We start from the raw sequence: 14,233 nt of genomic DNA on the forward strand, positions 1-14,233 counted from the left end.
TTTTTTGTTTTTTTGCAAATAATCCCTATAAATCTGCAATTTCTCAATTTACCTCAGGATGTTGCACAGCAGTCGCCGTACTCTTCAGAATGCTGTGAGGAACGTTTTGGATGGTGAACTGCTAAACCGCTACCTATATCTGAGCACCATGGAACGCAGCGAGGTTGCCAAGAAAATTGGAACCACCACAGAAATAGTAAGAGCAGGATAATATTTTGAGTTCTTTAGATTTGTCCAAGAACAAAATGTTCTCATTAACTTCCTTTCTGAATTTATCTTTAGAGGAAAGGGGGATGGGGCAGTAGATTTTCACTATACCCCCTCCAGGGTGTACTAGTCTATAGAGCTGTCTAAATGCAGCCTTTGCAGGGTGTCACCCCCAACCCTATGCTGCAGCTCTCTCATCCATCGTCTGTTTTTTTGTTTTCAGATCCTGGAGGATTTGCTGGAAATCGAGCGAGTGACTTCTCATTTCTGATTTTTTTGGGCTGGACGTCTGTGTTTGTATATTTTTGTGCGTTTTTATATTAATATGAGTTTTCACACAACTTTATGAGCTCCTTCCAAAGCAAAGAATGGGAGCTCACTGACCCTGAGCGTGGATCTACAACTGCCATCAGTCGTTTTAGATGTTTGCTTTTGTAAATATATAAGCGAATGTTTCATAGAAAGTCTTCTTTTTTTTTTATTTGTGGGATTCAGACAGTAATTAATCTATCTGTGCTATGTGCAGGGCGATACAATGTGACCCGGCCCCTCCAGCTGGTGTTTGTCTGGCCTTGTGTGCTCAGTGTGCTTCATCTTTACTGATGAGAAGATATAAAGCTGAGGTCTGGGCAAATTGCTAAATATTTGTTGGCTGTATTACCTTGCAAACTGGGATTTACACAGCGCAGCCCTGTTTTGGAAGGGCAGGAGGCCTGATTTTTCTTTGGTGCTGTAACACAGGTCATGTCCCTTCCTTAGCCTGACTGTCTTAAAGCTGCCGTGTACAGTCCAGCTGTACACAGCAGTATGAGGTGGTTAATTGCTGTGTAGCAACATTGACTTTTTCTTATTTACATGTCTTTGGGTTCATATGGTGAAAATTGCCACCATTCTGTACTATTGCTTCAAGTGGAGCCAATAGTGGTTCTGTTCTGGAGCACGATACCTGGCACTGGATAAATGGTGTTTAAAAAACAAAAGCTGGCTGACAGATCCTTATGGAATTGTTTTAAATATGTGTGACACCGGCAAAATTTGATAATTCATATTGACAAGAGATCGATTCAGATTCATTCAGGTGATTGTAATTCTGCAATGAGCAGCACAGTATTTAAGGGACTGGGAAGTGTTGTCAGACATAAGAAGTGTCATGAATGCATAGAATGCTCCTTCTGCTGAGTAACGATCACATTATTGCTGTGAGTATTACATTGTGCACATAGCAGACGCTGAGAACATTCATTGGATGGTAGCTGAAGGTAGATGGAGGATTGTCTGGTGGGTGCCCATTAACCAATTACTTATCAGAAGAATAATGCCATCTGCATCCAGCAATTTTCTACAGGTCACCGTTTACTTCCTGGACTGGAACTAATCTAAGGATGACACAGCCATATAATTTCTTCACAAATGTCTAGCACAGTTTAGCTCCTGGTGCAGCCTTGTGACTTGCTGCAGTTTTTTAGTATTTTCAGTGGGGGGAGAGGAGACTGAGAACATTTTGTTGGGTGATATATTGGACTTGGCAAAGTCATGGGAATGCCATAATTGCTTAAATATCACTGTTTGCCAGCGTTCCTGCAGAGGTTGCTAGGGGTTTCTTGAGCAATGAGCAATTTGTGCCTCTCGAGTCAGACTAAATGACACCAATGATCTTTTTGGCTATCTGTAAGGGTGACATTCTTCCCACTGGCCTGCAATGTAAGACTACTGATCACCACACTAATATACTGTGATCTGTGGATATAATAATTATAGAAGGTTCCTGAAGATTTGAAAGTTATTTCAAGGATCCCCTATGGGAAAAATGTTGAGAATGACTGGCTTCAATGTTAAGACATTTTGTGACATGTCAAGAGATTAGTCAGACTTTTAGGTCACTGACAAGGTTCACTTTTTAAAGGAGTCCTAGGCTCGTGTACACCTTTGGCCTTTTCAAGGTATCATCAACAAAAAGCGCATGTGGCTGTGCATCACTTACCCTGGACTATTGGGTATAGTTCCAGCTGGAGCTCTTGAGTTCTTTCCCCGCACACTTCCAGGAATCAGAATCCTGGATGATAAAGGGGAAATCAAATCAATCATTCTCTGCCCCTGCAAAGGGAGAGGTGGATGGTTTTCCTAGTGCAATTGGTAGCTAGAATTGTCAACTGTTCTAAAGTAAACAGGTTGCGTTCGACTAGAATATTGTAGCCATTTTATGCCAAGATGCCCAGAGTGCCTTGTTGGGTGCAATTAGGCCTTTGCTTTGCCACATGTACTCATATATTCAGTGGACTTGGTTCTGTTGAGCTGCATGTAGGTAGGATTTGTAAAAACCAACCATTGTTGGCTTGTAGGAAGAAGATGCTGGGATGGACTCAAGATTACACCAGTGTCCATGGGAAGGAGGGTGGTACGGCAACCATAATACTGACGTTAGGACCTAGACAACAATCTCTTTGGAGTTTTGACTTTCTACTGGTAAAGGTCTTTAAGGGGAACCATGCACTGTACTATCTCCCATCCACTATGGAGGACAAGACTGCATTGACTGCATATTAATTCAGAGTATAATTTAATCCCAGTCTTTGGCTGTGTACACACGTGCAATAACTGTCTTTGGAAAGGATCTTTCATGATCCTTTCCAACAACAAATGACTGCACGATGCATAAATGAGACCTGTACATACACAGCACCTTTCTGTTCAATGGAGAGGGAGAACGATGAAGCAGCACCCTGCTGCTCGCTCTCTCCTACGCACTTGCATTATGGTCGTCGTTCATCATCCGTGGATCCGCCAGGACAGTACACATGCCATATTCTCGTCCAATTTCGGCCCTGAGACGACTGTCAGAGGAGAACCATTGCACGTGTGGTTGTAGCCTTAGTTAATGTAAAGGAGATTGTATGTAGATAGTAGTCACACCCCCAGGTCCTGTGCATACACATGTGCAGTCCTTACATTGTAAATTGTTTATTCACAGTCTGAGGCTGGGCCTCGGGTTTGCACAGGAAGGATCACATGAGGTTTAGGCTTTTTGGACTTATGTCAAAAAAATGTTTTTAGTTTTCTGTTCTGACCTGTATCCACAACAGAAAAGGAAAGAAATATAGTTGTCAGGAAAAAAACATGTCCCACATAAAATGTTTTTCAGTTTATTCTTCACCCTGGGAACAGGCAGCAGTTAAACCTTATACATAGTCCAAAGCTAGGAAAAAAGGATTACTTATAATATAACCCTCTACCTAACGTATAATCCAGGACACAGGAAGTTTTTAAGACACAGAACCGTTTGACAGTATTAAAAACTTTAGGGCAGCACAAAAAACCCTCTCCTACCCCCCGTACCTTTTAAGAAAGCATAATCGTAAATGCAGAAAAGTGGGATCGATTGTCCCTCCATAGGAAGTTTTTATGATAAAAAAAAGTGCTATTTGTTTCGATTGATACAGAAACTTAAAACTTTCTGAAAGTCAAATTAGCTGCAAGTAGCCTCAATAATGGAAAGCTGGTAAGGAACCTCAAAACTGGTATCAGATGAGGGAAAAAAGCACCTAGTGCATGCATGTCCATAGTCCAATTGCAGCCCGTGTAAAGATTTCCACCGGCCCGCAGCCTTTGTCATAAAATCAATAATATGCGGCCCGCCAGCACTGTTGAGCACAGTAAAAAAAAAAAAAAAACACGAATAGAAAAATGCTTATAGCACAGGGAATCCCCTATGTCATTATAATGGGTGTGTGCTATGTGGGACCCGCCTGGACCATGCCCACTCTGAGTCTAAGGAACGTGCGCTGCACGGAGCCCGCACTGACACCTTACTCCGTGCACAGGGAATCCCTCATGTCACCCTGGTGGGCCTGTGCTATGCGGGACCTGTGCAGACCACACGCACACTAACCCGTAGTATGTGCTGAATGGTCGGCCCCCTAACATTTTCACATCACCAAATCTGTCCCTCTTTGAAAAAAGTTTGGACACCATGACTTAGTAGAATGGAAGACCAGGAGGTAGTCATGTAAATCTAGGAAACAGTTGCTTGATGTGAAAAAGAAAAAACAAAACACAAGGCCAATTACAGTGCACCTTGCCAGGAATTCTTGAATCTGGGCCTGTAGAATGGAAGTTTGAATTTTGGTCTGTCTGAGCCACCCAGAGAAGTATTGAGAAGCCAGGGAGGTAAAAAAATAAGTAATAAGTAGGAAAAGCTATGAGACCCCCCCGTACAAAAGGTCTTAAGTGACCATTCGTCTCTCGGGTACTATTAACGGTCAAACTGGGGCAGATCCAGCGCTAGCAATGTCTTTAAAGTCAGTGGCTGAGAAGAAGGATGGCAAATTGGCCATTAGAACACTTCAAACATCGGCTTCCCTCAGGTAGTAGTTTAAGCAAGTTCTACTGATTGCTTTAGGAAAAAGGTGGATGATTTCTAGAAGCACAGAATATAACTAGTGAATAAAGATTAAAAAGTAAAGATAACAGATACTGCTGATCCAGGGAACATCCAATTGAACCAGGTTTTATAAAGTTTTTTTGCCTTCCTCTGGTCGCACCATGTGTGTATAGGTTTCTATCTAGAATATGCTTTGCTAGTAGATTTCTCTTGTGGTTGAACTCTACGGACTTTTTTTTTTTTTTAAACCTATGACCCAAGAGACTCAGAGGACAACTCCTAGCTGTAGATACCAGTTCCATTGGCAAGCAACAGAAAACCATTTGTAGAAAATTACTATTCTTCACCAATCGGGCATTTTACACTCTTGTGCTAAGGCAATATAAAGGCTCCAGATAAGTGTCAAGGCCTTAGGTACTCACACAATCCAGACAGCTGGTCTCAGAGTGGGTAAGATGGCTGGAGATGACCAAAGTCATTGGAATCGGGCAGCAGGCCCAAATCAGATTTCCATGTGGCCTTTTGCTAACAAAAGCAGTATTGGGGAGATGTCTCCTTGATGTATTGCAGGAAAGACAGCACAGAGCGTCTTGACATTCCAACCAGCAGATAATGTCAGCACTCCCTTGCCGTGATAAAACTATTGGGAAATGGGGAATGAGGTAGGCTAGTGACCTATGAAAATGAGGTAGCTCCCAATGCCGAGACTGACCAGCTTGCAAGTGCTGAGGCAATTCCAATGCCTCTCGACCAAAGCAATATTTACCACAAATGTGTCTGGAAACTGCTACACCCAAGAACCAGTGCCTGTTCAGTTCAACAGGATCGATATGCATTTCTTCAATAATTTAGCTGAGGATGGTCAAACTGGATGGCTGCAATCAGAAAATTTCCTATCCTATGACACCAGCAAACTAAACAAAAAAATAACGGAAGCATGCTACGGGTAGGAGGACTCAACCTAGACTCTATTTGTGTCTAATCCAACTATAGTTGGCAAAATACCCCAAAGGTGAAAGACTTCTGTGTCCTCACTAGGCAAGAAAACTTTGGCTTTAGCTATGCTGTAAGGGCTCATTACAACATGAAATGTGCTATAATAAAGAACCAATTTACTGGGGAACCTTTTTAACCTGTTGATGTATTTTGTGGAATCTGTTTTTTCTACTTGCACTGGGACTCAACTAGATGTCCTCCCTAGCTGGTGGTGCTGGTCTCAAAACCTCAGAAAGAGACTCCAACCTGCTTAGATGGCGCATTACTCTCTCATTAGATGAATCTGTGGGCCCGAAGGGTTCCAATATTCACATCACTTTAGCCTCCATCACAGTCCTGTAAGAAAAAGGGCTCCCCTCTCCCCATCTTTTTTTCAAACTCAGAAGGAGCTAAAACCGATGATAAAATAAAGTTCCATAATGGAATAATCTGCGATTCTGTTATATAGTCCTCTATGTATACGTTGTCCTCTGATGAGATTCCACGATTTTGGCTGCATCTGATGCCTCAAAAGACATTCACAAACGGCATTGGCGGCAGCTTTGGCAAATATATCTCCAGGCACTGAACCAAACTGGCTTTCCGCCTGAAGGTTTACTAGTGGATTGTGATTTCCCACACAATACGACAGCAACTATGACTGCAAGAACTGCCGAATCTGCTCATTTTCTGTGAGGAAGTCAAAATGGATGAGAAGACGGATGACAAAGAAGGTGAAATGCTGAATGAAGCTCTCCCACCTGCAGAAGAAAACAAATATCTGTCCAATCACAGCACAATTATTGTACTTTGTACGGTAAGGGGTGCAGGGTCAAGAAATAAGTCATGGGACTGACCTCTGACCACTCTGAAGGCACCACAATCACGCAGAGCTCTAATCAGATCCTGTTGGAGCCGCTTACCTGAGAGCCACCTCAAATTTTAAATGTTCCCACATCACAGACACCCAGCGTGTTATCCCTGAAGAATTCTGCTTTGCCAGACGCCTCCAGGCACGCACCGCGCTGAAAACGAGACACACAATGAAGAGCAATGTACAGATACCGCTTCCTAATACAGAATATGCACCAGAATAGCTTGCAATCTACAACCAGAAAGGAAGTGAGGAATGATGGCTGAGCCAAGCATTGTGGGAGATGTGGGACAATAGAGAAACACGGTTGTGATGACCCCTCTTCTCCACCCTCCCGACATGTTGTCACCTTTATTAACCCACTATTACCACAACTACCCATGTCACTGACCTGCGGGCCATGAGAAGATATCGATCTGCTGGGGCCCCCAGTCCAATATTCAGAGCTCGCACTGTGTTCAGATTTCGGAATACGAGCAGCATCGGGCGTGGCAAAGCTCGGAGAACTCTCATGATATCATCAAAATGCTCCTTGGCCATGTCCTGCATGTACTGTGTTTCCTCGCGGGTCAAAGCATTCCCCAGCGTTCCAGTGAGGGATAGGGGGCGCTGCAACAGAATCTCACAGAACAGAAAGTAGTCTGAAAACAAGCATAATGAAAAAATGTGTCATAAGGTTCATACAGTGAACACATAAATAGCCAACTAGTAAACACATACGGTTCAGTTGGTGAACGCAGCAATGGTCCAATCACTGGACACATGAAAGGCCAATTGGTGAACTTAAAAATGGTCCAATCATTGAACACAAACTAAATGGCCCAACTGATGGACACAAGATTTGCCGGAGAATAAAAGGAATACAAACCTTTAACTCCAAGCTCAGCCGAGTGCTTGGCCATAGATGGATGATTCCTCAGAACAATGGACCTCCAGAGTTTACACAGAGCTGTGCGATCCCTGCAACAAAGAATACCAGTCACTAATCACCATAGAAGTCAGGCTTTATACACCTTATGGATGTCAGTCACCGGACTATTATATTGTCATTGACAAGAGACTCGCACACTGTAAAAAATGAGTGACACACAGAAAATGGTGCAAAGCATTACCTTTGACTTAGGAACTCATAGAGTCCATGGTCCAGGAGAACCAGCCGTGCTTTCCCATCTGGTCCCACATTTACCAGAACTGCAGTAAAAAAGAGTTTGGGGTCAGATTCAGGCTTACATCTGCCCACGGACATTAGTACAATCAATATGGCAGGCATAGCAGTCATGTAGCCTGACTCCATTAACTAACACCTGTCCTTCCTGCAACCCAGCAAATGGAGGGATATCTGTGACAGCTCTATCTCAGGGTAAGGAGAAAATCCTACTATGGACTCCTGCAGGTCCCTGACAGTGTACTGTGTATGCTGTGTGAAACCAATGTATGTGATTACCGTTTCCAGGGTGAGGGTCGGCGTGGATGAATCCCGTAAAGAAAATTTGCTCTGCAAAAACCTTTATCACCTTTTCTGCCACCTTTAAAAAACAGAACAGACAGTGATGAGAGAACCTTTCCTGGACTTATCTGAGTCATCCTCAATCTACATATAACTTGAATATCATACGAGTGACACTTACATCTTTTAGATCCAGGCCCTGCTGCTTGATCCCTTCAACACTGCTGACTTTACAGCCCTCACAGTAATCCGCCGTCAACACCCGCTGTAGAGATAGGTGCAGGAATTATATATACACAGCACAAGATATTCTCACAGGAATAGCTGAGTGATGGTTACACAGCTCATATATATTACACCTGCATGGTGGGCAGCCCAGTGGCTCAGTGGTTAGCACTCTGGCCTTTGCAGTGCTGGGTCCCAGGTTTGATTATCAGCCAGGACACTATCTGCATGGAGTTTGCAGGTTCTCCCTGTGTTTGTGTGGGTTTCCTGTGGGTAATCTGGTTTCCTCCCACATTCCAAAAAAATGCAGTTAGGTTAATTGGCTTCCCTCTAAAACTGACCTTAGAATGTATTAAAGACATATGACTATGGTAGGGACATTAGATTATGATCCCCATTGAGGAACAGTTAGTGACATGACTATGGACTTGGTATAGCACTGTGTAATAGGTCGGTGCTATATAAGTACTAGATAATATTAATATCACTGCATATTAAAGCTGCATTGTAGTATAGAGGTATAGTCACTGCCCCTGTTTTCTTCTTTGGCATATGAACCTCCTCCTCACCTTGCTGGTATACTTCCAGTGCACTTTGGGTATCAGGACATATGGAAGTTTTTTAAGGTCTTCTGCACAGCGCTCAGCGTTTCGTCCCTCATTTTCAAAGTCCAACTCCTGGGCCAGTGTGTGCTTCAGATCCTATAGGGGGACATATAGACAGTGATACATGGTATGGGAAATGGAGGAGATCAGAGGAATGACTGTGAAGAAATTTTTTAGGGAGACTAAGCAACAGAGCAGAAAAAAAGACACAAAATTGTAGAATGGGGCTCACCTTGAGAACCCAACTGAACCCAAATTTAGGGTGCATGAACTCTATGAGACGGAGAAGCCATTCCAGAGTCCTAATATCCCCATCAAATCTGTCCCGAAGATCGATATACTGGACCTGGAGAGAAAACACAGTGAGAGAGAGAAACAGTGCAACAATAACACAAATCCCACAAGCCTTTCACCTAATGGGGGCCTGGTGTATGTTAAGTGAAGGTGCTACCAACCCCAATATTATTGAATGATTTTGAGATCTCAAAAGTTTATGCGAGACAACACAAAGATATACAGAACCTGGAGGCATTTTTATAAATAGAACCAACAACCTTACCCCAAGAAAATCAAGCGCCTCATCCACTAAATGCCATCAATGATGCTAAAGCGAACTACAGGTATGAAAACCTGAACAGGGACTATCTAATAATATACATTATGCTTCACCCATTGAGAATAGGAAAGCAATTATGTTTTGTACATATACCCATCACCCAGTGGCGGTGGTGACTGGTATGCACACATCACGCTTTGACCAATGAAGGGCTTATGTATATATTATACTAATCAACCAATTAGCAATTATACTATACCCAAAAGAAAGGGGTGGGATGTACATATTATACTCATTATTTGTGGGGTTGTTGCGTGTTATATATTGAAATTTTTATTATTACAAAGTATTTATATAGTGCTAACATATTCATACTCTTTACAAAGTCCATATTAACATCTAATATAATCTAATGTCCCTACCATAGTCACATGTCTTTATTACAGTCTGAGGTTAATTAAGGGAGGAAGCCAATCAACCTCTCTGTAGGTTTTGTTATTATTATTATTATTATTAATAATAATAATAATAATAATAATAAAAAACAGGATTTATATAGCGCCAACATATTACACAGCGCTTTACATAGGGGTTGCAAATGACAGATACAGACAGTGACACAGGAGGAGGAGAGGACCCTGCCCCAAAGAGCTTACAATCTAGGAGGTGGGGGAAGTATCACACAATAGGAGAGGGGATTTAGAATGGTGGGAAGTAGTGAGGGTTTAAGAGAAAGAAGGAGACGGGTAAGTGAGGTTGAAGCGTTGGGTTTTAAATGAGCAGAAAGTAAGAGCAAGACGAACAGGAGGAGACCATTCCAGAAAGTCCGGGCAGATCTAGAAAAGTCTTGGAGCCATGCGTGTGACGAGATTATGAGTGAAGAAGTCATTATTAGGTCATTGGAGGAGCGAACAGACCGGCTAGGAAGGTATTTTGATGTATATTCTAATCCAGTTGGGGAAGGGGGTGTTAAGTACATATTATGCTTTACACCCAACGAAGGAACATTATATACAAATCATATTCCTCATCCAATAAGAGTCAGGGAAACAAACATCAAGCCTCACCTTTACTGCTACCTCTTTTCCATCGTGTAAGGTGGCTCGGTGCACCTGAGCTAAACTTGCAGCTGCCATTGGCTTTTGGTCAAATTTGCAAAACAGCTTCTCAGCAGGTTCACCAAAATCTTCCAGGAGAATCTCGTTTACCTGCAGCACAGGTAGCAGGAAGTCAGATACAGAAAGCATTCCAAACTGATGTCCGATATGATGTGGATGCATGTGAACACACAGTGCGTTTCTCCATCAACACAGCTCTGCTCAATCAACAGGCAGTGAATATGTAAAGAAAAAATAGGGGCCTATGGAGGTCTTAGGAACAGAGATCCTCACAATCATCTCCAAATTGACCAACCAAATACAAACTTTTCTTAACCTTCAATGATTCACACTGGCTGGCTCAACAGGTCCAGGAAGGTAGTTGAGAAATGATAGCACAGGCAATATAAATTTCACAGGTCTGCAAGGTCTTATGGAACCCCCCTCCTGTCCATACGACTTCCAACTCAGAATGGAGCCCCAGTTCTATCCTTGGTCTGGATCAGCCTTTCTCAAAGTTTTTAACTTCAGGAAACCCTTGAAATAAGTTTCAGGTCTTCGGGGAACCCCCTATATAATTACTATATCCACAGCTCATGGTATATTAGTGTGGTGATCAATAGGAAAAATTGGTCATTGCTCAAGGAACCTCTTTAGAGGAACCCTGATTAAGAAACGCTGGCCTAGAACAAGAGGCCCCTTTAAATCTTTTTGAGGGCACATACTAATGTCCACCAATGGGGTGCATAAATGCTTCCTGATGCCTAGAGAGTCTACTTACTGGATGGTACTAAGCCACAATGGTAGAAGAGAACCAAAGAAAAGCCAATAAGCATCAGCCAGCATGACCTCCGACACTGATAGCTGCTTCAAGCATACACGCTGCAGAGTGGCCTCACCTCATTGGCTCTCCGTGGCAGTGCCTGGTCCTCCAGCACTCGCAGCGTTGTGATATATTCTGGCGGCAGAAGGTGATTGAACGTGCACAGACCTTGTCCAAGTTTAATGTACAGACCCCCATTCAGCAGGGCTCCTTCCACCAATCTGTCCGCCGTCCGCTGGTGACACTGAGACATGATGGCCTGGTGCAGGGAACTGTTCTGCCACGACACACAGAAAAAAGAAATAGGTATGTTTTTTATTTTGACTATTGATGTAGTTCTCCCTCATCAACCCACCATAATACAAAAATGGATTAGAAGACACATATTACAATGTAGCTAAGCCAAAGAAAAATATTGTAATGCAATATATATGTGGTATCTGGAGTAATTTTCTTTAATTAGTCTTTTATTTTACCTGGTGAAGCTACCAAAAACAGCTCCTACCCTACCGTAAGGGGTGTTTAGTGTCATCACCCTAGGGTAGAAACTGTCTTAAAGCTACAGAACACATTCATCTCTATCCTCACATAGGGAGGAGGTGCTCTGTAAATCTCAAAGAGTACTAGGAAAAACTAATAAGAATACATCACAAGCAAAGGGCACAGGAAGTTCACAGGATCTCTGACATTGTTGTACTAACTGAGGAGATTTAATAAAATGCTTTCAAGGATTTTATAGACAAAAGGGAACAATAAGAGGTTTATAGTTCAGCTTTGCAAACACCTTAAAGCGGAGCTAAACAAAATTTTTATTTTACATAATAGGGTAGAAAACCAAATATAAGTCAAATTTTTATGTATTTATTTATTTACTTTTAAAGGGTGCAACACCTCCCTTTTCTGTCTTTAGCCTTACAGGATACCTATGTCATGTATCCCTGGAGAGTCTTGGCTGCTCCTTCCGCGTATGTCCGAAATCGAGCATGCGCAGAAGGAGCCCTCCTGAAAAGTTGCTGATCTCACTGCAATCTTTTTCCCCATTCAACAAACTAAAAAGAGCCCGGAAGAAGATGGCGGCGCCCAGCACTTCCTACGCGCTAGCTTTAGAAGGACCATGCAGGACCCAATCAAAGAAACCTCTGGATGGATCAACTGATCTGCGGCATTAAAGGTAAATGTTATTTTTATATTTTGACTTTAGTTCCGCTTTAAGGTAAAACGAACACCAGTTTTTCAGTGCACCTCCCCCCCAGAGCTTGGTATCTGAAGGCAATAATACAGCCTTTGGAAATCCATACCAACATCCATACCAACACAAGGCAGCCGATCAGATACTTGGACACAGATCGGAGCCTTCAGAAACCAGGGAAAATCTATATACAGGCAATTGGTGTCCAATAAAGAAGATCCATTGCAGTATTCATTATTACTAACGGAAGGGATAAGAGGCAAGGCTGCTACTTTACCTAGGAGCCCTGTTCTGCCTTAAATTAATTCCTTGGATAGGGGGGGCACTCTGAAAATCGCTCTATGTCTTGCATACACATACTACATGATACAATCCTTATGCTAGAAGCCCTCGCACTCACCTCGTCCTCCTTCCGCAGGGTCAAATTTCTCGTCCACCAGTAATCCATGGAAATATGGGAGGCGATCTTCAGAGACCTGCGGGGGAAATCAGTGATATATCAGCAGGGGTTGAGATGTGGGCAATCTTTCTCCCCGCCACAGATGAGCAACGAACAGTTGTACAGGTTTCACCTGCAGAGAAATAGAACAAGAGTGAAGTCCCCCTATCTCTGGATGTGAAATGTCAGGATAAATACCATGTGCTTATTCCACCCGATGTAGAAGATGCAGGAACACTCAGATGTAACGCTCACAGACACCTGTCCGGATGTCAGAGAGTGATGGGATCACTAGACCAGACCCTCTCTCACTACTGAACAGTCTGACCCACCTGCTGCAACACTTCCCTTTATTGGCCCGTCATTGGTTACATTCAGCAGTAAAATGAATGCTGTAGCATAATGGAAACCGTTCCGCTGACAGGGCAGGGTGTCATTTCAATAGGGAAGGGTCTGACTACCATGTTCAGCTGGAAGAATGTGTCAGGTTTTGCCTTTTAATACAAAAAAGCTTTATAAGGACTGCCGGGTGTCCTACAAGAACCCTGAATGGTTTATAAGACAACCCAAGGTGGGCACATCCTGACTCCAGACAGCTGGGATAGTGGGTATTTGGTATTATAATATTGGACCCCTCTGTTAGAATTCAAACCAATATAGTAAGTGCTTACCTACAAAAGCGGAGAATTCCCTGCACCAAGATCCTAATTCTTCTCCTCTTAGGTCTATCGGATGTATAATAAACCAAAGCCCCAGCAGACGGGGCCCCAAGCAGAGTGCCCATCCATAAAAATCTCAACCATCGCCGTGGAGCAGATCTGTAAAGGGAAGTTTAAGTTTGGAAATAATATTTCTGAATATCCCATCATCATCATCCTTTCCATACATCACCACCTCATCAAAATTGAATGGGGAGGAGCAATACCATCTGCTGTAGATAAAACCTCACATATATTTAGTTGCCCAAAAATACTAAGGAAATGGGTCACCTGCAGCCATGTCTGCCCCTCTATATCAAACCAGATCACAGCAGGTTAAATATACGCCAAGCTAGAAATAACATAGAGAATACCCTTTTTTCTCTCCTGCACCCTCCTCCTGTACTCACCCATCAGCCTACTGACCCTGACCTCCAGCCGCTATCTCCACATCTGTCCTTCATACAGCAGACACAGAGGAGACACAACTGGAACACAGTGGAGGGGCCACCACAAGGCAGAAAGATTAGAAATGATACCTCCATAGAATATACTGTGCCAGATATACTGTCATTCCTTTCCTTATACAACACAAGACACACCGTTCCTCCATACCGTATACTGTGCCAGACACGCCATCCTTCCATACCGTATACTGTGCCAGACACGCCATCCTTCCACACTGTATACTGTGCCAGACACACCGCCCTTCCATACTGT

The 14,233-nt window shown here is 43.0% G+C and overlaps 2 protein-coding genes across 3 annotated transcripts in view; one reads left to right on the forward strand and one right to left on the reverse strand.

Moving 5' to 3' along the window:
- Positions 1–671, forward strand: part of CPSF1 (cleavage and polyadenylation specific factor 1) — a 21,784-nt gene extending 21,113 nt beyond the window's left edge. The window contains exons 36-37 of the mRNA XM_072410581.1: positions 58–196; positions 431–671. Coding sequence (XP_072266682.1) covers positions 58–196; positions 431–478 — 187 coding nt within the window. The 3' untranslated portion in view covers positions 479–671. The remainder of the gene's footprint in view (positions 1–57; positions 197–430) is intronic.
- Positions 672–3,331: 2,660 nt separating this feature from the next.
- The window catches only part of ADCK5 (aarF domain containing kinase 5), a 14,609-nt gene continuing 3,707 nt past the window's right edge, over positions 3,332–14,233 (reverse strand). The window contains exons 3-15 of one of the 2 annotated variants that reach the window (XM_072410583.1): positions 13,487–13,633; positions 12,777–12,852; positions 11,264–11,464; positions 10,335–10,475; positions 8,944–9,057; positions 8,676–8,807; positions 8,063–8,146; positions 7,879–7,960; positions 7,547–7,625; positions 7,303–7,394; positions 6,826–7,075; positions 6,484–6,585; positions 3,332–6,321 (exon numbers count right to left, since the gene is read on the reverse strand). In XM_072410583.1, coding sequence (XP_072266684.1) covers positions 6,216–6,321; positions 6,484–6,585; positions 6,826–7,075; positions 7,303–7,394; positions 7,547–7,625; positions 7,879–7,960; positions 8,063–8,146; positions 8,676–8,807; positions 8,944–9,057; positions 10,335–10,475; positions 11,264–11,464; positions 12,777–12,852; positions 13,487–13,633 — 1,606 coding nt within the window. In that variant the 3' untranslated portion in view covers positions 3,332–6,215. Of the gene's footprint in view, positions 6,322–6,483; positions 6,586–6,825; positions 7,076–7,302; positions 7,395–7,546; positions 7,626–7,878; positions 7,961–8,062; positions 8,147–8,675; positions 8,808–8,943; positions 9,058–10,334; positions 10,476–11,263; positions 11,465–12,776; positions 12,853–13,486; positions 13,634–14,233 lie in introns of those variants that run through there. The other variant, XM_072410584.1, reaches the window with a different exon arrangement.

The sequence above is a fragment of the Pyxicephalus adspersus genome, chromosome 5 (genome assembly GCF_032062135.1).
Source record: "Pyxicephalus adspersus chromosome 5, UCB_Pads_2.0, whole genome shotgun sequence".
In the NCBI taxonomy this organism is placed as follows: domain Eukaryota; kingdom Metazoa; phylum Chordata; class Amphibia; order Anura; family Pyxicephalidae; genus Pyxicephalus; species Pyxicephalus adspersus.